Raw genomic sequence first — 24,334 nt, forward strand, 5'->3', positions numbered from 1 at the left:
GCTACAAAATTCTAAAACCTATTAAATGCGTCGAGCCTTCTTCAGGCTTATCACGGAATCTAATGGAGATGATAAGCTTAGCATCAAATTCGGACTCGTATCTCAATATCAAAATTACTACTGTTCCGTTTCCCGTTGTACTCATTTTCGTTACACGCGGTAATCTGTGCAATGCATAAGTGAGTTTAGGGTAAGCATCTCATAAATGAGTTAATTTGAGTTAATAAGGAGTGAAGGTGGCAGGTCTGAAGAGTCAGAAGCAGGTCTGAGGTTCTCAAGGAGGTGAAGATATCACTGGTTGTTTTCTGCGTTCAAATGCTCTCAAGACGGAGCAGGTAGGCCGATGTCACCCTCAGCCCACATACAAATCCACACGACAACACAATCCAGGCAACCATAGACAAGGATAAGAAATGTCCGAGAAAATGTGGCAAATTATTCATAAAAATGTCTTATGACTTCGGACGTATGAGGGTAGAGTTAGAAAAATTACAATACGTATTAGCATATCTGAAGTGTGTGCAAGCGACACGTCCTACTTGTGTGTCAGTAATACATACAGTGCTCTGAAGGATACTTGAATAGTCTATGACTAACAAGTCTATTTCAATAGGCCGATACCTAAAGCAAAACAAAATCAATATAAATCAAGCAACTTTGGTCCTGAAAGAGACTTGTAGCACGCAACTCCAGCAGTAAGACCTTTACTTTCAACTCGATTGAGAATTAGCTTACTTCTTAAGAATTAGACCTATATAAATTAATTAACTATTTTTAAATTTGTGATATTTACATATGTCAATCTGATTTCCACAATTAGTTGGCATGTGTTTCAGCCTAAATATTTTCTTTAGCAATTCGATTTCGGACACTAACTGAAATCGACCGATATTGTCTCCGTCATTTCGTCTGTCTTTTTCCCTTTGGTTTGTTTAAGCCTCCACTTAGTCCGGCCAGTTCCTGTATCTAAACCTAATTTTTCGAGTGTGGCTTACTAATCACCCTGATAATGGAGGCAGTAAGCACCTCTAAAATATCAGTCAACTTCTACCACACTATAGAGCTGTGAGAGCATGAAATCTCTGCGAGTACTTTAACAAAAATTAAATTCTATATTTCGCATTTAAAGGGAATGAGAAACACAGTGGTAATTGAAAATACGTGCATAGATAAATTATTATTATCATCATCATCATCATCATCGAAAGTGTAGTAACTGAAACAGGCGATGACGTTGACACACTAAAATAAGTTATGAAATTTACCTTAACAAATCTTGGGCGTTCGCCAGAATTTTACCTTTACTAATGTCGTCAGTGACGTCCGAGTTGTCTGAGGGCAATGATCTTACGTGTGCAGGGTGTCTGACGTCCGTTCGGCTTGCCGATGACATAGCCACAGGAAATCCCAAGGAATTTCCCACGTGGTTATGCCAGGTCACCTATGGATCCCCCAACTTGGGATTACCAGTTACTTCCGCGATCGAAAAGCGTGTAAACTGCCGCATTATTGCTATCCTATTTTAACCTAATTTGGAATGTGTGGACACATTTTGGCGAAGCTCTATAACATACTTTAAGAAAATATGTTCTAAAATTAATGAGTTTATCTTTTCTTGAACATCAACATGTGACTACAGACAAGCGGACAGGCGGACAGACACAGCTAGGTTTCATGTTTTATGTTGACACGTTCTCTGGTACCACCCAAGTCGGTTCTGAAGTAATTCAAATATTTACATTTAACGTTAAACGTACCTTTTTGGATACGACCTTGAGACGGTTCCTATTCAAAGCCCACAGATATAATTTTAAACATGACATGCCTTTATCACTGTTTACTGTTTATGTAGGTCCCACTGTCTACGTATGAACAAAATACCACAAAGAGTTTTTAAAATTAGTCATCACAATTCAAAGTCACGGACTTAACAAGGTAATGTATTACATTCGTTACAGTTAGTACTAATAAACAATGTTTGGAGAGTAATTTACGCGGTTCACACGACGTATCAACGTTAGGTTATAGGCATAACAAGGTTTATTGAAAGTTGCTAGAGTAGATTTATATAAATGGTCAATATTATAATATAATATAATAATAGTAACTATATAACTAAAACTGTAAAAATTGTAGGACTATAACAAATAAGAAAGATGGGAAAAAGCAAAAATGATTTCCACAGAGCGGGTTAAGGAAACACAATAACGTATCATACGAGCAGTGAATTACTGAGAATAATAGCTATCGATACAAAAATAAGAAGCTATGAAAATCAATGGCTAAAGATAATGGAAATACTTCCTGAAAACCGAAACTTAAATATTTCTGTGCCAGTAAAGGAACTTTGTGACTGGAACATGCCAAGAGCATATTAATCTCAGACAATTATGATGAACATTATTTATTCGACTACAAAGTCAAAGAAATTCCACTTTTACATCTACGTGCAATACCTTTTGCTGTAGACCTGTAGCCTATAATACTTTACTGATTATATACCGTGTAAATAAAATCCAGTTCCGCAGTTCCCTGATTGTCTGTTAATCCGTCGAGTAATTAGCAACATTAGCTACCATTTGAATTATGTGCAAGACAGATTACAGGTCTGCTTGCGCGGTGGATTAAGGTCTATTTATATAGGAACGTAAAGATAACGACACGAGCCCTTGCCGATTTTTCAGAAAATATTATTCAACGTTTTTCAATGGAACTGTTTAGGAAAAAAATCGTTGGAGACGTAAGTTGGGCGAGACTCGTTCGTGGAACGGACGAGCTCGGAGTCAATATAAATAGTTCCATTGAAAAACGTTGAATAATATTTTCGAGCGATTTGTATGACGGGCCATTTTATGAGAAAAGTGTTAATGTTCTGTCGTAAATTCATGTGGGCTAAAGAAGGAGACGCTAACTTATCAGTTAGCAACAGAATTAAACTCAACCTGCAACTTTTACGTACGTTAGTGTGGACTGCAATGCCAGTTGTCATTAAAATATATCGAGAAGCTTTGTCGATGTAACATGCGGGCGAACGGAAACATTGACGGTCTGATACGACCGCTAAGCCATGCGTTCATTTACGCACTTTCTGCAAAGAACGCAGTGTAAAACAAAGAAGTGGACCAGTTACGAAGTCTCGCGTTTAACAGTCCGCAAAAGGTCACATCTTCTAATTAGAACGATGAATTGGATCATAAAAACGTTGATTTCTTCAAAGCCATGTTCCCGCAAATTCAACAGAAATACATGGTGTACACTTCTGAATATAGCGACAGTCTAAAGAGAATTTTCACGATACATCACGTACATCATTGTTGCACAAATGTTGTCCGTTGGCATTGTTACGTCTAAGACCACCCTTGTACTAATGTGATCTCAGGTCATTCTTGATCCGAGGTTGCGTCTCGATGTTGGTCATTGTTTAAATTTATGTTTGCAATTTCATGTACTTCTTACTTCCTCCTGCTCGTGTACTCATATCATCACCTTCTTTCACTCTTTAGTAGCAATTCGTACACTTTTTAAGAATTTAAAAAGTAAAACTGATCCCAATCCTAGTTGATGATTACAGTGGCTTTCTGCACTTTACTCTGAATAGGCATAAGCCTACCATGATCATTTATGCTCCTGTATCATCGCAAAATTACAATTATCTCCGTAATTTACATTATTTTATGACCAACGTCTTAATTATATCTCATAACAGAATCATCGAATTCGACTGAAGACACCAACACTATTCACGCATAACAATAAGCCAACATTTGAATAAAAATTGTCTTGGGTATTCTCCATCGTCTAAGAAATAATAAAATAGGAAACGACGTTTCGGAGATGGAGATAGAGCCCCATCTCCGAAATGTCGTTTTCTATTTTATTATTTCTTAGACGATGGAAAATATCCAAGAAAATTTTTATTCAAATGACACACCATCGTCACGAACTTTTAGATTTGAAATAAACCAAGAGTTATATGGCGGACCTAATCTACGAACAGGCAAACCGATACCGAACACAACGTGCCTAAGAGCATTCCATGTAGACCGAAATTTCGATCAACTGCAATAACGTTAATCAGATTTGTGTGTTGTGATATTTCCAAAGAGGAAAAAAGTGGTAAAAAAACTCGCCTCAGATTAAATCTGACGCGGTCGATAGAACGATAACGCTGAAGTCGTCGGTTCCACTCAGCCGGATTGGATCGTATTTACACTCACGTGTTTAGGCCCATACACTCTGTCACTGGTCTCGTTTATCTCTGCTTCTGCACTTGTTTTCCACTTACACCAAATTAATTACTTTTCCTGTAGTCGCCGTGGGGTCTGAGGCGTGGGCCTTGTGTCGCTCAGTCGCTGGGACCGTGGGTTCGAATCCCACTCAAGCCATGGATGTTAGTCCGCGTTGTCCTGTGTACACGTAGAGGCCTTGCGATGGGCCGATCCCTCGTCCAAGGAGTCCTACCGAATGTCTATAGATCAAGCCAACGAAAAGTTGGGACCCGCAGTGCTCAGGCACTTGAAGAACGGGTAGTTCCCAGTATCCCCAGTAGTCGGCTTACTCATTCACTAAGATGACTATGGCTAAGACCTCTCATGTAGTGTTTTTGGTGACACTGAGGAATAATAAATGACAAACGATTCTAAACTGCTCACACACGATTGGAAGTTATAATTATCCATTATAAGGAAAAAACAAATAAAGAGACCTATAATTCGAATTCCTCGCCTGATATTACAACAACGTACAAATCATGAACAGTAAGATGGGCGGGACATTTAGAAGGCAGGTAAAGATTTTAAATACGCACAGAATTTGTTGGTAAGTCTACAAAAACAGACAACTCGTAAGATCTTGGCGTAAATAAGATAATATTAAAATGTATATAAATAAAACAAGGTAGAAGGCCCTTCTGAACCCTGTAAAGCATCTTCGGTATTCCATAAAAGGAGGAGGATTTATTGATCGCCCTGATTTTAGAGGCAACAACCACCTCTGAAACGTCGGTAAACATCTACAGGACTACACGGTTCAACAACCCAGTAGGCACCATTTTTAATGTCTGGGACACTGGTGTTCGTCATTGAATCAGCCTAGGTCTGCTAGTAGACTGAGACGGAAAGAGACGGATACATTTTCGTAATGGAGTTTCGAATATTACGCTGTATTAAATTCTTTACATTTAATTTATAGGTACTGAGCAGTTATTCTTTAATGAAACAATTCTACTCTGAAGAAGTAGGTTGTAAGTCCCTCCTAAATGTTATTAACAGCCTAAAAGAGCGCATTTTTTCATAACAGAAGATCAAAACCGACATATGTTCTGGACTGCCGTGGATAATAGAGGTTTACTATCCTGTAAACAACTGCAGGTGATTGTCGTCATGCACGATTGTTGCGTTCCTGTGAACAGCCGCGTATAATGGAAACGCGTAATTTTGGAAACGTATAAAAATCACTATTTTGATGTTAAACTTGGGTCAGAACTCTTATTATGCTAAGCTTTATCATCTACAGCGGAGGTTCCCAAACTTTTATACCATTCGACCCCCTTAAAACTTTTCATAAATTTCACGCCCCCCTTCCAGAACAAGTGCAAGCAAACAGAGTTGATATAAAATTTAGCTATGAGTATGCAGCACTGTAAGTCAACTAAACTGCCTCAACCAAGCAAAGGATGTTAAAAATATTTCTCCATATTTCGTTAAAAAAAGTTTTTCATACAAAAAACACCCCCCCCCCCCAGAAAACCACTCGCGCCCCCCACCAGGGGCGCGCGCCCCACACTTTGGGAACCTCTGATCTACAGCATAATCACTGATAAGAATCGAGAAGTTTTGTCACAGGTAATAAGATTTAAAATTTGGCTGCAAGTAGAATATTGATACAATACTTTTATTTTCCGTCGTTTACACAAGCTTATTGTTAAAATCATATAAAATCATATAACTGTCTGCCATTCAATAACAACGGACACGCACCTCATACACAACCCGATATAGGCACCCAGGCGCGTCTCCAAAAATAAAATCGAAGAAGCCTGGAGATGTAGTAAAAACGAGTAAAAACAAAAACAATATAAGCAGAGCAACAGATACACCAGATTTTAATTTTAATTTTGATAGACCTGACGATGATAAGATTGTATATCGAAACATGTCGTCAATTTTAAAATGTAACAATTTTATGTGAAATTTTATATGATTTTATATGATTTTAACAATAAGCTTGTGTAAACGACGGAAAATAAAAGTATTGTATTGAAACACAAGCATGATGCAATTAAGATATAAGTAGAATATTGATGCTTCTCACAATACTGAAATAAACCACGGATATGTGAATACGCGGACAGCGAAGACTCATGTAACAAGAGTCCCTGGAGGCCTACTGTCTAGTGATGTTAACAGGTTGGCTTCCAAATGGGACAAAAACTGTTATAGTACACTCCGATTGTTAGTGTTTAACGGTCAAGAGATGTGGATTGTACAACCCTGCCCAAGCTACTAGATCAATTTACTGTTCACTTTCCTAATTCTCGGTTAGGAAAGTATACTCACACATATTGTACTTTATACACAAAGTTCGTGTAAAAATGGGGTTGACACGCCACATAAAAATGTAACATAAGTGGTCTGTCGATAGAAGCTGATAGTGTGCACTGGTTCAATTGTAGGCTTGCATGCTGCCACAACCAGCCCTATAACAATCTATTCTGTGCTGATGATCTGTCTGTCCGTCCACTACATACAATACTACTGTCACGTAAAGCATCGTGTACCCCAGGGACAGAATTTAATTCATTTTCAAACTACAGTGAGCTATGAAGATGGCTACCTTCTGCATTGTTGTGCCGTGTAGAATGGTAGAATTTTTGCCGAATTTTTAACTGTAAGTTCGGGCGGCTTCAATGTATGGTGCAAGGAAAACCAGGAATACGTAAACAGCAGCCTTGAATTCGTACTTGTGAGCTCGAAATGCGCTTTGGAACTTCCCAAGCGAAGTTCGCTATCACGTTAGTGCAACTTTACTTTCTGCACAAAGAGTGGGCAATAATCTAAGATAAACAAAAAGGGAAGTATCCATGCGGAAAGTTGCTCGACTCAGTAGGCATTTGGCGATAATCGTTGTTCGAGTCCTCAAGAAATAAACCACAAGTTGGGGAACGAATAGAACCCAAAAAACCATAGCTTGAACTCCGCACAGTAAAATCCTTCTGGAGAAGGCAGAAGTTTCTAAAATGGTGAAGAAATTCCTCGCCTTTTACATAGCCCGACAGTTTATTATCGTATTCACTAGATCTTTCCAATGGACCATAGTTTGAGCCAGATCAACTTAACTTCACATACTCAGTCCGTTTAAATCCTCCTAAATAAACCTGGATCTCTCAAGTGTTCCCTTCTGGAGTTTTGACCTATACTTTATAAAAATTTCATCTCCACATTCATGCTACATGTTCCGCCCATATAATTTTCCCCTATTTGATTACCTTAACCTCCTAATATCTGGTGAATGGTAAAAATTACGGGCAACTTGAATCATGCAACATTCAGCGTCCTATCAAATTTATACCGTAGGTTACTTCCCCGTGGTCAAGAAGAACACTAACCTCCTCGTAATGCACAGTCAAGAATGAGTGGAGCTATATCTCAATTCCCCCATACGTCAATATAGCGTGGTACTTAATAAACACCAGGTTATTTTAGTTTCTATAAAAGCACCAGGAGCCAAGATAAAGTCAGCCACATTCATGGCTAGAAAGCAAGTGTTTGTTTCCAGACAGCAATTGGAATTTTTCTCTACTCCACCACAGCTTCCAGTCTGTCTCTGAGACCATCCAGCCTCCTGTCCGATTGCTACCGAAGTTAATTAAACGGGTGTATCTACTGCCGTAATTAAAACAGTAGTATTGTGGTCTCTTACCTTCAAGGAGGAACGTGGATTACAAGTGTTTGCAAATAAATGTGCTGAGGAGGATATTTGGACCAATGAAATAAGTGAAGAATTTAGAATATTACATAACAAGGAGCTGCGTGAAGTCACCTAGCACAGTGAGGATAGCGAAATCTAGGAGAATCTCATGACCCGGACAGTTAGCACGTATGCGAGGCAAGGGGTGCATACAGAATTTTGGTAGGGAATTCTTCTAGAAAACGAACACTGGGCAGACCAAGAAGGAGATGGGAGGATGACATCAAGATGTATCTTAGGGAGGCGGGCTGTGAGAATGACAAATGGATGGAGCTGGCTCAGGATCGTGGCCGGTGGCGGGATTTGGTGTTGTCAGTGTTGAATCTGCGAGTTCTGCTACCAGGGAGTTAGTTAGTTTAGAATTATCAATACATTTTCGCTCCCTATATGTCTTTATGGTTACTGCCTAATTAAAGCACAGTTAGAGATTTACCTTGTAAAATCATCACAAACATTTACTTATCTGTATTTTAATACGACTATTTGATTTTTCAGAGTTGATATTTAAGTTATAGACTCTGTAAACTACATCTGTTACTTTCCGATCTTACGTGAATTGACTTATGTGATTAGTGTAGTAAAAATGGCTACTAAATTGGCTCTTTTCCAGTTATTATAAAATCAAGGAGTTTGTGCGTTTGTTATTCTTGTTATCAAGAGACTGCAAAAGCTATTTTTTGGCTATTATCGCATTATCGATCATTCCCTTTATAATGTCTCAGGAAATAGGTCTATGCGAATATGCTGACAGAAATATTTTAAATTATGCGAACAACATCGGATTAAAAATCTTTCAAATCAAATAGAAAAAGCCATAAGCATACGCGCGTGTATTTATCCACAATGCCACAGAGCGCAATTTATCAGAATACACCCCAAGTCACATGCTAAAAATAGGCATAACAAGCTAGCGACAAGGAAACAAAGAAAATGCTGATTAAAACTCTTTTCAAAAGTAAATACAAAACTTTAAATAATGAATATTCAAAATACTGATAATGACTTACCACATAACATTGTAGCTTCTCCCTTTTGTGATTTAAAAACAGTGAAGTCTGCCATGATGTTTGCGGACGACATTTTCGAGGAAACAAAGCGGCGCTCTGCAAACATAGAAATAGTAATAATAATAAATTGTAACTAAACGACTAAAAATATCTGGAATAAATGCCAAAAAAGCGTTCAACAGATTTTCTACAAAAGACAGTCGTACTAGGAACATCACACATAATAAGGAAAGTGCTACAATCAGAAATTTGAAGCCTGAGTGGTGAGGTTCACTGTTGGTTCAAGAGGAGAAATACAAGGAAAAGAAAGTAGGGACCCCCCCCCCCCCATCCTGTTTTCTTCCATGACGGGATAGGGTTAAGTGGCAGGTTCTTATGAACACCATGAAGAAATTTCGGGGCCTGTAAGATGAAGGAATTTCTTGACCATCTGAGCGATTATCGGATTATCAAGAAGACGTTTGATAATGGACTTAAGTAATTATTTAACTACTTAAACTTAATAATCTTCCTGTTGCCAGCACACAGACAAATTCATGGCGAAAAAGGTCAACAGTCTCACTGGGCTTCACGAAAGCACTGTTGACGATAACAAGACCAGTCCTGTGAAACAGTTCCTGATAGCAGACAATTTCTGCTCAACAGACTGACCACCTACATTCGTACTTACTCAGCAATAACATATCTGACACAGCACACCAGATGTCCGCTTCACAGTACCCTTTCCTAGTATCGACTAGAGCTGTCGATTTATTGGTTCGTAGGACAGGCGTAATTCAGTGACGAACATACGATTGAGTAATTTTGTACAGTAAATTGGCAAGGACTGGAAATTAAATAGTGCTAATATATTTTAAATGGCTATCACGAAGTTAGCGTTGAAAAGACTGAGGAAAAGCGTGAGAACGAATGATACAGTGCCCTGATTGGAGAGCTGTGGTGTTGTCAGCAAAACACTTTGTGGGAACGATTAAGTCTTGGATAGCCAATTGCGTTATTTTGTTATTTATTTTTTCGGATAGGAAGCAGAATACATCACAGTTAAATTGTGAACCACACAAAGGAAGATTTGTTTTAAAGTTAAAAATATATTTATGTATATCACTGTGTTCTAAGAATGCCTAAAAATTTTGTGACATAATTTATTATACCCTACAAGTCTAACTATGTATTTAAGGTTACGTTTTGTACAATTGTGCATAATGGAAGGTATCGAGTTACAATGCTGAACGAACATTTTTCAAGTATGTAATCGAAGAAAGAAAGTAATTATTTGCTCGCTTCAAGGTCTAGTTTTGCGAATTGCACATAGCAATTATTCACATGGTCAGGAAATGTGTTATGAAACAAGACTGTTCATTACAATCTCCACATAAGTTCATGATTATGCTCTAACCTAAACAAAACCAATTAACCTCACACTGCAGTCCGCGTTTCCAACAATCAGTTTATTATAGGTTTCCAATTTATACTCATTTCTTACATTAGGTCTCTTCTAACAGAACTTTTAAGAAACGTCTTACAACACACGTTGTTTCTTTTCAATGTGTTGAATTTTAAGCCCATTTTCCCTTTCGTTATTCAATATCTTTAACAACATTACGGTATATTGTAATAATTTAAAAGGCAATTTAATTAAATTTTATTGATTTATAGTTTATTTAACGACGTTATCAGTAGCTCAGACTCTACAGCTTCGAATAAGAGAATGATAATTAATAATTAATTGTAATTAAGGTTTCTTATTTACGCGTAATTAATTCACAGCAGCACGTCATGCATCATGGAACAAACTTCAGTCCCGAACATCTATGACACGACTAACATCAACATCAGAAAGACAATTCAGTTCACACACGTTCTCTTTACAACTATGTAGGCGAAAAGTACGAAACTATTTTACGTAAATTCCATTTGTTTTGGTCCAATTTCATACGTTTCATTTTACAGAAGCTATGCCTCGGTCATTCCTCATCAAGACGCTACGTGCAGTAGAGTCACCGCCTCCCGCGCCGCCTCCAAATTACAGTCCTCCGCCTTCCCAGCCGCCTCCGTCACCACACAGTACTTCGGCGTCGCCACCGCGTTGTGGCGCCGACAAGCACAGCAGCGCCTTCTCTCTTGTATCGCCCCGCGAAGCCAGGGTAAAGGAAGCCGCAGCGACAGTCAGAGGTAAGACAACATGAGAGTGTCATCCGGACCGAGAATTTAAGCTGTGTACCCCTCAATCCGTTACACTTCCTCGTAATTATCTAAAAAGTTCCTTTCGACCTTGTGATCCATTTTACATGTTGAAGAAGTTTCGTCTGCTTCTGGCTCGGAAGTAACACTTCTTTGTATCGTATAACAGAAACCATGCTGCAAGAAATTAATCTATATCCCGACAAAGGACAACAGTTGCCTAGCCCTTGATGGCACTGAAGTATCTGCCTAGTAAAGTGAATGATCACATACTAACACGTTCTGCAGAATAAATAATAGTCCAACCACATAAGCACGTTTTCAAACCTGGATTCTACTTTTCTCAACTGATAAAAGGGGAAAAGAGGGCAGAAAACCTGTCTCTTGGGCCCTTTGGGGGCCTGAAATTTTATAATTTACACAAAGAACAAAGTCTACAAGAAAATTTTTTCACATTGCAATTTTCATTTCATCCTGTTACCCTGCAACTGTAATTTGTCTGATAAAACCAAAAATATTTTTTTGCAGGTGGAGGAGCGCTATTATGCGGGGGCCCACTGAGCCCACTAGTACCGGTGGCCTACCCCCCGTACCTGTGGCCTCCATTACCGGGGCTCTTCCTGCCATATTCCCCGCTCAATCTGCATCGACCACTAGAAGCAGTGTCCCCAGAAAGTGCGGGTTCTGTGGACAGAGGGCACACCCCTGAAAAGGCTAAACTAGGTGAGTACACAGCTACTTTCCTAAACACATAACGTACTTTAAGAAACATCGCAATTTCTTATCGGTGTTTCTGTCGCCTACACTTACTAAATTGTAGAAATTCTTATCGGGAATATTTTTATGTAATATAGGGTTCCGGTATTAAAGCCATTGGTGCATCTTAGTTATTGCGTCATTAGATGCATATTCCATTCCTATCTTAACACAGTGACAACACGTTTGAAAAGAAGACTGCAGACCGGTATTATCAGTAGGCTACTTTGTATGCTTTCATTAAATCACTAATTATGTTAAATGAATTGAAGCAACTGGGGTGACTAGCTCAACTGATCGACCGTTCTGTAAATCCATTGTTCTCAAAATTAAAATTAGGCATCTTCATTATTACGAACACCGATACATCACGCGCACGCCTTGTTTAACGTATACTGTATATGATCGAAGAATTGACTCTACCTTCAAACAGAAGTAGTCATCTACCTAGGCGCACAGCAGTTTCAATACTAAGACAGGCAGCATTAATGTCAGTATTTGTCGGGGAAGGTTGATAAAACCCACGTAACTTTCAATCAGGATAATTAGTATGAGCGTCGAGATATGATTAAAAACGTCCCGAATACGTTACATTAGATGTTATGTTTCACTATTAACTCAACGAACTAGGAATTATGAAGGATAAAAGACAAATATATAAAAACAAATCTGCATATTTAATAGAACAACGCAAAATGGGATGTAGCACGGTGTAGTCTGGTAGAAACCGACATACGATTCAGACGTGCTTACTGCCACAAGACGATCACCGCCCTTATGATGAGCAGTAAAACACCTCTGATTCATCGGTCCATTTCTACCAGATTACACGGTGCTACATCCCGGAAGGCACCGTGAGAACTTGAACTCACACCAGGCAAAGCGCACGGTGACGAACGCTACAGTCACATATTTGTACTGCGCAGCTGAAGACGATTTGCCTCTGAACCTCTGCACGAAGCCACGTCGGCCGCTGGGGATATGGTCGCCGGCCAGCCTGTGCGAGCAGGAGCTCAAAGAGGAAGACGACCAGTCGCAAATGACACCCGGCAGTCGCGTGCACCAGCAGGGAGAGGGGCGCTGTAGCAGCAGCAGCTGGGACTCTGATCCGCATCCCGCCGTCAGGCCTCCAGCACAGACCACAACCACCTCCTCCGAGAGAACCTTCCAGGTAGGGCTTGAAACAAACATCCCATCAACTTTCTTCGTGGTGTTTTTCAGTATCTCCCGCCTACTACCACATTTTTATACGTTCTTTGCACGATCCTGTCGCATAACAGCGATAACGTCTGTCCTCCGCGTGTTTCAGTATACAGAGAACTTGACGTTTTGGGTAAAATTTTACAAAACGTCACAGTCTAGTGATACGTACTCCTGCTTTGTATTCGAGAGATCCCAGGTTAAAATATCAGCCCGGAGATTCGTCGTGACCGATATCTTTGTGGCTTTCCCCAGTCCCTCCAGGGAAACGCAGTGATAGTAGATTAAATTAGGGCACTACCATTTACTTCCATTTTTTTACAATTAATTATTCATTACTTCAAATCGTCTTGACAATTGCCACAGGTCTGGGCTACTGTCAGCGTCGTTAAATGAACCACAGATATGTAGATAAATATGCCTAAATCAATATAACTTGGTTTAAAATTCATATGCCTAATGAACATAAGCTACATTAAACATTACTGGTCGGATTTCATTTGAATTCATATCACGGTAACGTCTTCGATTACGAGGATACCATGTGCGGTGGGTGAATGCGTGTTCTTTTGGAAGTAGCAGACCTATACGGTTTGAAGACCAGCCAAGGACTAATATTCTTTGTTTTTCCTCAGTATCGGTTAGAGAAAATCCGGAAAGTGTCTCAAAGTAACCCGCGACCACTTCCTTTCGCCGCAATTCTGATTCATTATTCTTGATTCCATTTCGTGATTAGTAATTATACTATAACATATGATGTAGTGTTAATCACGCGGTATTTGATATGTGACCGAAAAAATGTAACATAAGCGTATAATTTTATCCTACAAAACTAACATCTTAAGTGATAATTATTATTTACAAGAACTTTCTGATTAAATCTGAATGTTTGTGACGATGGTGTATTAATAAAATAATACATTTCTTAGACATTATATATCACATTAATTTAATTTCGGAGACTGGATTCTGTCTCTATCTTAACGTAAAACATACCTGGAGACGGAAACATACCCAGTCTCCGAAACGTCGTGCCTGATAAAAATTTGTCTTTGTCACATTCGGTGAAAATAATTACTTTATATGAGGACCAAAATTATCGTTATATCATTTAAAATATAGTGGTAATTAAAAATGACAACGCATCTTTAAGATGTAAATTAAATTTATTCTACGCCTTTACACTAGTTTCATAACAGTATGCAGTGTCATTAAAGCTACTAAGTAGACCGTGAATGACATGTCCGTTTTATTTAGAAACTGCTACTGAATTACAGACATAACCGCCATGTAGCAGCGTTTTACATCGCGGTTACGCTGTGTAAATCCATTTTCCAAAACTTCTTTTTATTATTTTTAATCTAAGACGATCGACAAAGTAAAAATTACATATTATAACGTTCCATCGTCAGAAACCTTCAGATCTCGACCAAGAATTTAGTAACCTACCTAATTATTATTTGAACTTTAATATTTGACAACGAATTGATTCATGGATTATAATATGGTATGCTATCTTATTATAAACTTTTTTTGTTTCTTATGACGTAGATCTGGCGAAGAAATCGCACAAGTTTCTATTACGTAACTTGAACTCCGTCACCACAGAAAAAATTAAGGCATATTATTTAATCTACTTATTTAAGTATTTACAGTAATCGAAAAAACAAATTAGTGGTTAGTACACGTTATATATGCTCCGTAATAAACAATTTCTCTTATTTGTTTCTTAAGTTATGCTTATTCTAATTAGTGACATAGGAAGTAGAGTGAACCTGTCAATGTACATCAGACATCAGTAGAAATGTCAAAATTATCTTTACGTTCTACACAGTAGACACGGTAAAAATCAAAAGTCACGAGTTTTTGCTTAGAAATGCACAACTTAAATCTAACACGACAAATGATAAACGCAGAAAGAGCACCCAAGGGCGACCAGTTAGGTCTGATAAGATATTTATGTTTTAGAAATAATTACAGGACAACAATTGTTACGTAATAAAGCAGGAGCTATGTCACGAGTGGTTAAGGGAACACAAAAAAGTTTTCGCTATACGCAACTTCTCCCTGTAAATTTCGCCAGAATTTGAAGTTCCACCTAACACAGAGTTAATAATACTTACCACATCCTTCATAGCTAAGGTAGGTTACAGACATCACACCAGTCACGTGGGTGAAAACAAACGTGTATAGGTCTTCATGTGAAGGAGCCATTAATTTTGTACGATTTTAATTCTAACTGGAATAAATCTACAAATTTTAGTAAAACTCTCTAGTATCAAATGTATTGAAAATCCATCCAGCCTTTCTCGAGTTTTTTAACACATAAGGACATACAGAAGAATTTAAACGGCCGCTCTGTAAGGCTCCAAATGCGCCTAGGATATGTCAAAAAAAATATAGGCCTGCATGTCACTAAACCCACTTCAGATGTATTCCACGTGATACAACCTATTTTTAACTTAGTTCAGGGAAGAGTAATTTACACCCGAAATTTAATATTTCTGCTAATTACAGTGCCTGTGAAAATATTATTTGTGTGTGTGTAATCACTGCATTAGTTCTGCAAACAACGTTTTCATCTACATCAAATTAACATCAACGTTAAATTAGAACCAAACGTGTAGGTCTATACGCCTACTCCACATTGGAGTATGGTCGTTTATTCTCATTATGTGTAATGGATTTTGTCTATTACTGCCGTTTTTACCCTAGCTAATACAGGCCTACTTGCATATGGTGAAGTTCAAGGGCACTGTACGAAAGTATAATGGTTTCTGTTTTTTAGTCTACAGAAAAATAAAAACCTGGGGAAACAAAGTTTAGTTCGGAAGCGTGGGTCGTTGCCAGGCGATGCCATATGAAAACCTAAGAGTGCTTGAACATCAGTACTCTAGGGCAGTGGTTTTCAACCTGGTGTACGCGTTCCCCCGGGGGTACGCGAAGACATCTTAAGGGGTACGTGAAATTTAAATATATATATATATATATATATATATATAATTTTATGAAAAACACTGAATAATCAGTAACGTAATTTATTTAATTTATTTTAAATGTAGATTATATACTATGTATAACTTGAATTATACCCCAGCAACTTTTGGGGTATAAAGTTGAAGAGAAAGTATATCTGGGGGTACGCGAACAAAAAAGGTTGAATACCACTGCTCTAGGGGACCTGTATCGTATTTGGCGCGAGAAATTGATGTCATCAACTGTCACGGTGTATACTGTAGCCTGCCTCTCGTTTTGTATGAGTTGTGTACACGAAGGTTGAAGCAGGCAATCAAAGGCAATCATAAGCAAATCATCTTTATCTTTCTTCTGTCTACCAACATGAATATGGGTTAACAAATTTCTGGTTTGCCTATAAAATCTAGACCGAATGTTCATACTTCAACATTTCAAAGAGCTCTGTTGTCTGAAAAAATACAGAAGCGTCAAATACGTTTCTGTCTGTGGAACGTTCTATCAGAAGACACTAACAGGAGGAGATCCTGCAAGCACAGGACAGATAAGAAGTGTTCTCGATCGTTCTTTTTATACAATCCGTTAATTACAAACATAGACCAGAGCCTTATAAGTATCATAATTCGTCATATAAAATTAATCTTGAGTTTTTATTTGTGGTTTATTTAACGACGCTGGCAGTATCTCAGACTAACAGACAGTGAGGCATCTAATGACAATATGATTAATGGCGAATTAATTCGAAAGCGGTACATTTCCTAACTTACAGGTTTTGCGGACAGAATCAAGGAATAACTTGCAATGAAATGTTATTATAAATTTTCAGTATGTAGAAATTTTTAAGAAGGAAGCCGTAGTTTATTTGAAAGTCGTATTTCCTCCTGGAGGGAATAATAAAAATCACGGAACACCTCGAGAAGGATAGTCCGTTAACTTTCCCGAACGCACAACACAGCCTCTCCAACGCCAGCATCGAACCTCACCTTACCGTGGTGCAACAAGTTCTTTTATGAATAAGATTCTATCGATCAGATAAATGTGGCATAAAAATAAACGATTATGATCTAATTCTGGTGTAAAAGATGGAAAACCTAATACGTGAGCTTCAAGTGAGTTCAGAATTATCTCTAATATTTTGATTTAACATGTTAAGAATCACGAGTAACCAGTGCAGTTTATTAAAAAATCACATCCATTAACAAACTAAACTGTTATTTAACTTAACACTTCTCTGGTATTCGAACTTGAAGAGTCAACATTAACAGAAATGCCAGCCATCAAAAATAATTTGTAGGCCGAACGCCTCGCGTCGCGTGTTTGCATAATAAGAACTGACTGCAGTGGTTTCATACTTCAGTGCCTCCGCATCCCCAAATAATTAATCTTCTACTGGGTTACTGGCAACTTGTTCGGTTGCTTGCAGTACAGTCCTATGCTTGTATCGGAAATAAGAAACAATTCATTTGGCGTTTTCATTGCTGTCCGGGCCAAGAAACTGAAGTTTGTGGCAACATTTGAATACGCCATCGCCCTGTTCACGAACCACTGTGGTTGTATCCTTGTGATCGGGAGATCCTCCCAAGACCGGCAGATCCTTACGGTTCGTCCCTAAATGCTTATTGAAGCAATACTAATCGAAATGTGGACAACACTGGAGAGTCAGAGTAATGTGAACGTTTTTTATAGCGTTGTTACAAGGGACGGAAGGACACTCAAACTCATTTAAGACGTCACCGCTTTACAGATTTGTAAATACATTACAAATTAATTTGAAAAATGTCTGCGGTCTACGACCGCCTGTGAAATGCTCCTTTCACAATCTTTTAACTTGGTATGTTTCACAGATTTGACGGAGATCCAAATTACAGAGAAGTAAGAAAGTGAAGAGAAAAAAAAAGATAAAATTTTCTGGATATTCAAAATTATTTTTAAACCCACCTTCTATCGAAATGAAATCCTAGGAAGACAAATGCATATAATTATGTGTCCTGTTGCCAGACTAACGAAGTTTACCAATCACAGACGTTTACGACTCCTGTCTATACCGATGTTCTGTAAGATAAATCAGACGTACCGCAAAATATTCTCTTAATTCGTGGCATATTTCTAACGGGCATGGATTTTTAAAGACTAATAATATGTTTCGTCTGTCAAAACGAACTAGGGAGAATGTAGGTGGTAGAAATCGTGTTCTGAGCGTGTCTCACGCCTTGAGAATAATACAGGCCTATGTCACATCCACTGTATCGAACGACTTCATACTGCTAAATAATAGAGACTGATTACGTCATCCATTAGCACGAAAAGCGAACATGATCGCAGCAAAAGACAAGAACGCGTTGCATACGCATATAGACGCACGCACAGACATACAGTTACTCAATACACACACAGTACTAAACTATTTAAGCATATTCAGTGCTAATGTACGATACATATTTACATATGCTACAGTCAATTACAATTTTTAAAATTTACTTAGACTGTCACATTTTGCAAAGTATGCGTAATAGGCTTTAAAAGAGAAGGCGACCGCATGAACTTTGCTGCCGCTCATAAAACATACAAGTACCCTCCATGTCTCGCAGGTGTCTCCCAGACCGAAAGAGCAGAATGCTATGGTGACAGGGGTTCGAGATATGAATACATTCGACAAAGCATTGTTAAATAGCGAAATAAACGAAGTGGTCTGGTCCGCCTTGAACAACGGCAACTTGTCCGACACTCGTCATTTTCAGCATTCCAGCGAGTTCTTTCGCATGTCTGAGAGCGAAGCTGCAACTTCTCGGATCCATCAAACGTTTCCGTAGAAGGTAATTAATATTGTCCGAATCACGATTACTTGGCGTGTCAACACATGAGTAGTATTTTAGCTAGGCCAATTACTGCTTGGCTTATGTAACGGGACGACAAAGCGGGTATTAGCAATGAGGGGATTATGTAGTGTAGTGTAGTCGCTTCGCGTTGCTCATACTGATGGTAGAACCGAACAGAGCATGCGCTGAGCCTGTCATATAACTCTACCTCCCGACTTCCCTAGTTTATGAAGCCAACATAAATGACGCGGACGACAACATTCTCGCTTCGCCTGAAGGAAGTACCCTGATCGAATCCCTCCAAAGACAGACTATCCAACTGCAACTTCTCACATTTCCCTCCCGACAAATGCTGGTATGGTATCCTAAAATAGACAAGTTCATTTATCTCGCAATCATAAACACACACAAACATCCTGTCATTAGGTTAGGGAAAAACAATCCTGTTTTTTTTTCATATGAGGACCGCTAACAAACAGCATCACGTCTTATTTTATTATCTACAGATCTGACATTTCTATATATGTTTCATGTTTTAATTGGAACAAATATCAATACTACGGTCTGAAAATCAGGCCTGTTTGACACAATTTGGTGAAGTGGTGTTAACGAAAGCCTAGACAGAAAATAATACAAGTATTAAATTGTACTTTCACTGAAACCGGTGTTTTGTGTCCCTTGTAAAATCATAAAATTAGTAGGTTGGTTAGACTAACTTCCTGTAGCAGAGTATTACAATGTTCACAAAAGCACGCCACTGAGCTACAAGTCTGCCAGATCAATAAATTTATTTGATATAAACATACTTACGTATTTTGAGTTTAGTATTCCACTTCATGTGCCAAAGGATTAAGGTAAATTTCAATATTATCTCCTATCTATGTCCACGTCCCTCAGGTGATCACCTCCCTTCAGGTTTTCTGACCAAAACGTTGTACACACTTCTCATCTCTCCCATGTTGTCATAAATTATTAAAAACAATAAATATATTTTATTAGTCGTCACATCATTGTTCCTCAGTGTTCCAGTAAAGAAATTTTCTATTTCAGAGAGTAACATAAACTGAGAATATATGACTATATTTATGAAGGAAATTATTTATCTTGACTAATAAATGTACCTGCCGAATGAAACCGAAAATTATTTGTTACGATCGTAATAAAAAAAGCAAGAGCTGAATTTCACGCGATCAACACGCACTTATCTGTTAAACAATAATGCAGTGGATGGCTGGCATAAAAATAGATAGACTTTCCAAGTACAGACTGACAAGTAATGTGGAGATGGATGTGTATCTTTCGGTCTAACATCAAACACAGCATATCAGTATTCAGCTAATAATTACAATAGCAGGTAGCATACACAACGATTTGACCTACTTCAGAACGATAAACAACTGAAAGTAATACTAACAATAATGCAGTAGCGTAACTTGGCTGTGATGTATCTCATTAAACCAGTTCGCGGTTACTTTAAACGCACTACTGACGTTAATTTTTCCCAGGCAATTATTATTAAAGTTTAATATGATTATGCTCTTAAACAGAGAAGACTTGAATCGTACTAAATATTCTACAGTCCTCTTAACTGAACTTTTAATGTCCCTTATGATGAGGGTTTATCAAAACGACGATGGTACGATTATGATAATATTACTTATTACTTCTTAGCAACGAAGGGTAGTGATTGTGTGGACTAAATTTTTCCTGTTAAACTGGAATAGCCCAGATAGTTTCTGAGACGTAATTACTCAGTAAAAGCATAACTGTTTGGATGTGGTGTAATTACAGGAACAGACGATTTGTATATGAGTAATGCTCTAAAACATTTTAGCAAACAAGTAAATTTATAATGTCATACAATGCAATATGTCTACTGTTGAGTAACTCTGTTATAACAGTTCATGAACTCAGTAACAGCTCCTAATAATAAAAAAAGCATCTGAAAATATTGGAACAAAAATATTGAATAATCTCTCTTTACTTGATTTATTTTCCCCTTTCACTTACGCAAATAACGCTTTATCGTACAGTTACTTTAATAGCAATTATGAAACATTCGGTTTATACGATGTTCCATAACGTTATATCAGCTGTAGAAGCTGTTTAATGTATGGCAATACTGGAGAATAAACATGTCTCCATTTTCAGGGCTCGGAAATGTTAAGTTTATAGAGTCAGAGGAAAGTTACGCACTACCGCGAAGATGGAGACAGTATATTTCTCCGAAATGTTCGAATGCACCTATGAATCTATACGGCATCACAACACAGACAAACAACAAAATTCTTAACGGTGTGAGAATCTTAGATCACACTGCGTACACCAGCCCTGAAAATTCGCACTATCTGCAACATTGTCTTGTATTTTAAGCAAGTTCTTCCTGTAATATAATAATAGTCTGGCGGCCGTGACCCATGTATGTGAGCTTTAATTATTAGCATTGTCCCAGTCAAGCTGGTTTGGTAATTATTAACGCGTGCACGATGGGCGGAAATGAAAAGTCGTCGAGAGGAAATGCAGGTCACCACATATCCCACCGCGATTGTTACATTAGTGCCAAAGGAAATAAGGAACTGACCCGCAGACCTTATCGTCATACGCCGTTCAAGTTTAAAAAACGTCGCTCCACTCCCTTACAGCATTCTACCCAAGTCAAAACCCTTATTAATTTAATCCAAGATGTGTCGAACTTCTGCCAGTCAACACGGCGGTACACCACAAAAGATAGCGATCTTAAAATCAAATTACATTGACGAAAACATCAAGGATGTGGAAGACAGTGGAGAACAGTTTGCCTGACTTCTGACGTAATGAGTCTCTCGTGTGACTTCTACTCAGTCATCGCCTAGTGACGTGTGCCTTACAGCTGTTATTTTACAAGAAGGGAATTTGGTTGGCACACGGTCATTACACCAATATATCCGAGTTCAATATTCAGACAACAGTACGCGTAAATTTGTTTTGCGATGGTCTAGATTTCCTTGCTGTTCTCCGAATTCCAATGTGATTCACTATAGTTACTTATCTTCTTAGTCAGATTCGTTCAATAACGTGTATCATGCTTATTACATACTAGCTGAAGTGTCCTTTATTTAAAGGGATTCTCATTTCACCGATCTGTGAAGCCTCGTAATAAAATACTGTAACTTTCTCTTGGCCTATGAATTGATACAATTTCACAGTCCACACTTGTGAATGCGAATGATGAGACACAAGATGGCAAGCGACTCAACCGAATTGCAAACAAAAGAGAATGGCTTGGCGCCAACTTTGTGCTTCCTTTATCAAGCACTTATTAAGTGTTAATTGGTCCGGAAAGCAACACACGTTTATGACAGTTACAACAATGGCGGTTCATTAACAGATACACGACAATGTACAGTAACCTGGTTGTAGTATACAGGATAGGTGTAATAGTTGATGCACTATAGACTGGGTTACTGGGCTATTAATACGTCTGAGCTGGTTCATCACTCACGAGTCTACGATTGGGTATAATGCTTATGGCGTAGACCTGTCCCCAGTCATATAAACACCTCTATACTAACATTAATAATTTACCCGGAGTGTTTACAGACTCTCGTATTGCGTCATTATACTATTAGGTTATGATATGCATTGTGTATTGTTTCACGTAAATCTGACAATACACGACATTTCAGATTATTTGTTAATATTATATTTCAGAATTTGTTCACATTGTTTTTATTTTTAATATTAGTGGCGACAGTTGTGATCGAAATCGGGATTTCTAGACCAATGAGGTATCTACTAATGACAAAACTAATTTTGCCAGTAAGCCTGTATGACAAACGATCACCAGGAGATGGGATTAGAGTGTATGGTAAATATTTCTCAGATAATGGGAATGTTCAACATAATGTTAGTTTGTCCACAGTGATGTTAGTAAATCACTAAACTGGCGATATAGTCCATAGTGTATAACAGGGGTCTGTAAACTTTTCATTACCGCGGGCTACATTGGATATTCATATTCATACACAAAAGAAATAATAATTTTGAGGACAGTAAAAGAAACTGTCTTTATTTAACTTAAATATCTTATATTCACTTGAAAACCTTTAAAAGATGTGTTTCTTCACGCAACTTTGTTTACTGTGAAGACATTGTTAGCTTTCAAACAATTTTGATTTCAAGTAATTGGCACTTTTATAAAATGTAAGCTATTAATACCGCAGTAATGTAGGTATTTTGTTAAATTTCGTATGGTTTTGGCAAAATATCAACGTGCCTTTGCATAATAACGCGATTTTAACGTTATAGGCTTGCACACACATTTGTTTTCATTAAAATATCTTTTTCTATTGTTTTATAAATTTTTTTACAATTAAACGTTCAGTCTGAATAGGCAGTTACTGATGCAACCTCCTTTTTCGGGTTTGCACCTTTGGTCCAACAAAGATATTCTATTAAACACGGCATTTATTAACATTTCGGAGCTTACGTCAGAAGTGAAAACACAAACTTGTCCCGTCTGGGGGGAGGGGGAGGGGGGGGAAGCAAACGCATTCGACGTCGCGTGATTCGGACCAAGAGTCAACTTCTGCTGTAACAATTTACATTGCTCACAACAAACAAATCTTTTCATTCGCCCGAATTCGGGCCTCTTGAGACAAATTAGATTTCACATCAAAACGCTTCCAGCGTAACCTCAGGCTCATGTACGTAAGGTGTAACGGCCTTGTTCCTGCTGTTGCAGTGTAAGCAATGCGGGAAGTCGTTCAAGCGGTCCTCCACTCTGTCCACACACCTGCTGATCCACTCGGACACGCGACCGTACCCCTGCCAGTTCTGCGGCAAGCGCTTCCACCAGAAGTCGGACATGAAGAAGCACACATATATCCACACCGGTGAGTCATTGTTTTTGTTTTGTGGCTAATCGCTATCTTCTGGGATGTTCGTAGATACTGACCGACGTTTCAGAGGAGTTTACTTTATAGCCCTGATGATGGAGGCAGCAAGAACCTCTGAAACGTCGGTAAACCTCTACCAGAATACACGGCGCAACAACTCAGAAAACAGTCGCCGTGTGAATATCCTTATTATAAGTAAGGATTGTTAAAATACACAACCTCGAAATACCATTATTACACGTAAAAATTTGAAGCTTACAATGTCTAAATAGTACTAAAAATGAAGGCAGCAGGGACTCGAGAGTAGGGTTCAGGAGAGAAAAACCGTTGAAGTTGAATTGCTTTTCATGAGAACAACACCGAGTACAGCCTTTATAACACTAAATTATTGACGTGTCCTAGATAGCCAGCCCTTCTTAAATTAATTTATATCTCTCAAATGTTTGTCTTTCTTCCTACTGTTTGTTTGAAGCTTATTAATTCTGTATTGAAAGTGTTAGACACAAAAAATAAAAAGATTTCAAAAATGTTACGGAACTTAATGGGATAAAATATT

At 38.2% G+C, this 24,334-nt stretch overlaps 2 protein-coding genes across 5 annotated transcripts in view; one reads left to right on the forward strand and one right to left on the reverse strand.

Moving 5' to 3' along the window:
- Positions 1-24,334, reverse strand: part of LOC110827125 (long-chain fatty acid transport protein 4-like) — a 194,267-nt gene that overhangs the window by 99,653 nt on the left and 70,280 nt on the right. For all 3 annotated transcript variants that reach the window (XM_087353197.1, XM_087353198.1, XM_087353203.1), the window contains one exon: positions 8,976-9,071. In XM_087353197.1, the coding sequence (XP_087209323.1) occupies positions 8,976-9,071 (96 nt within the window). The remainder of the gene's footprint in view (positions 1-8,975; positions 9,072-24,334) is intronic.
- The window catches only part of LOC110827132 (uncharacterized), a 56,187-nt gene that overhangs the window by 2,348 nt on the left and 29,505 nt on the right, over positions 1-24,334 (forward strand). For both annotated transcript variants that reach the window (XM_022058506.2, XM_022058505.2), the window contains exons 2-5: positions 10,926-11,147; positions 11,685-11,879; positions 12,839-13,083; positions 23,625-23,775. In XM_022058506.2, the coding sequence (XP_021914198.1) occupies positions 10,926-11,147; positions 11,685-11,879; positions 12,839-13,083; positions 23,625-23,775 (813 nt within the window). The remainder of the gene's footprint in view (positions 1-10,925; positions 11,148-11,684; positions 11,880-12,838; positions 13,084-23,624; positions 23,776-24,334) is intronic.

This window comes from Zootermopsis nevadensis, unplaced genomic scaffold, assembly GCF_977971745.1.
Source record: "Zootermopsis nevadensis isolate Lab colony 2312 unplaced genomic scaffold, Znev_1.0 Znev_ptg000021l, whole genome shotgun sequence".
Taxonomy (NCBI): domain Eukaryota; kingdom Metazoa; phylum Arthropoda; class Insecta; order Blattodea; family Termopsidae; genus Zootermopsis; species Zootermopsis nevadensis.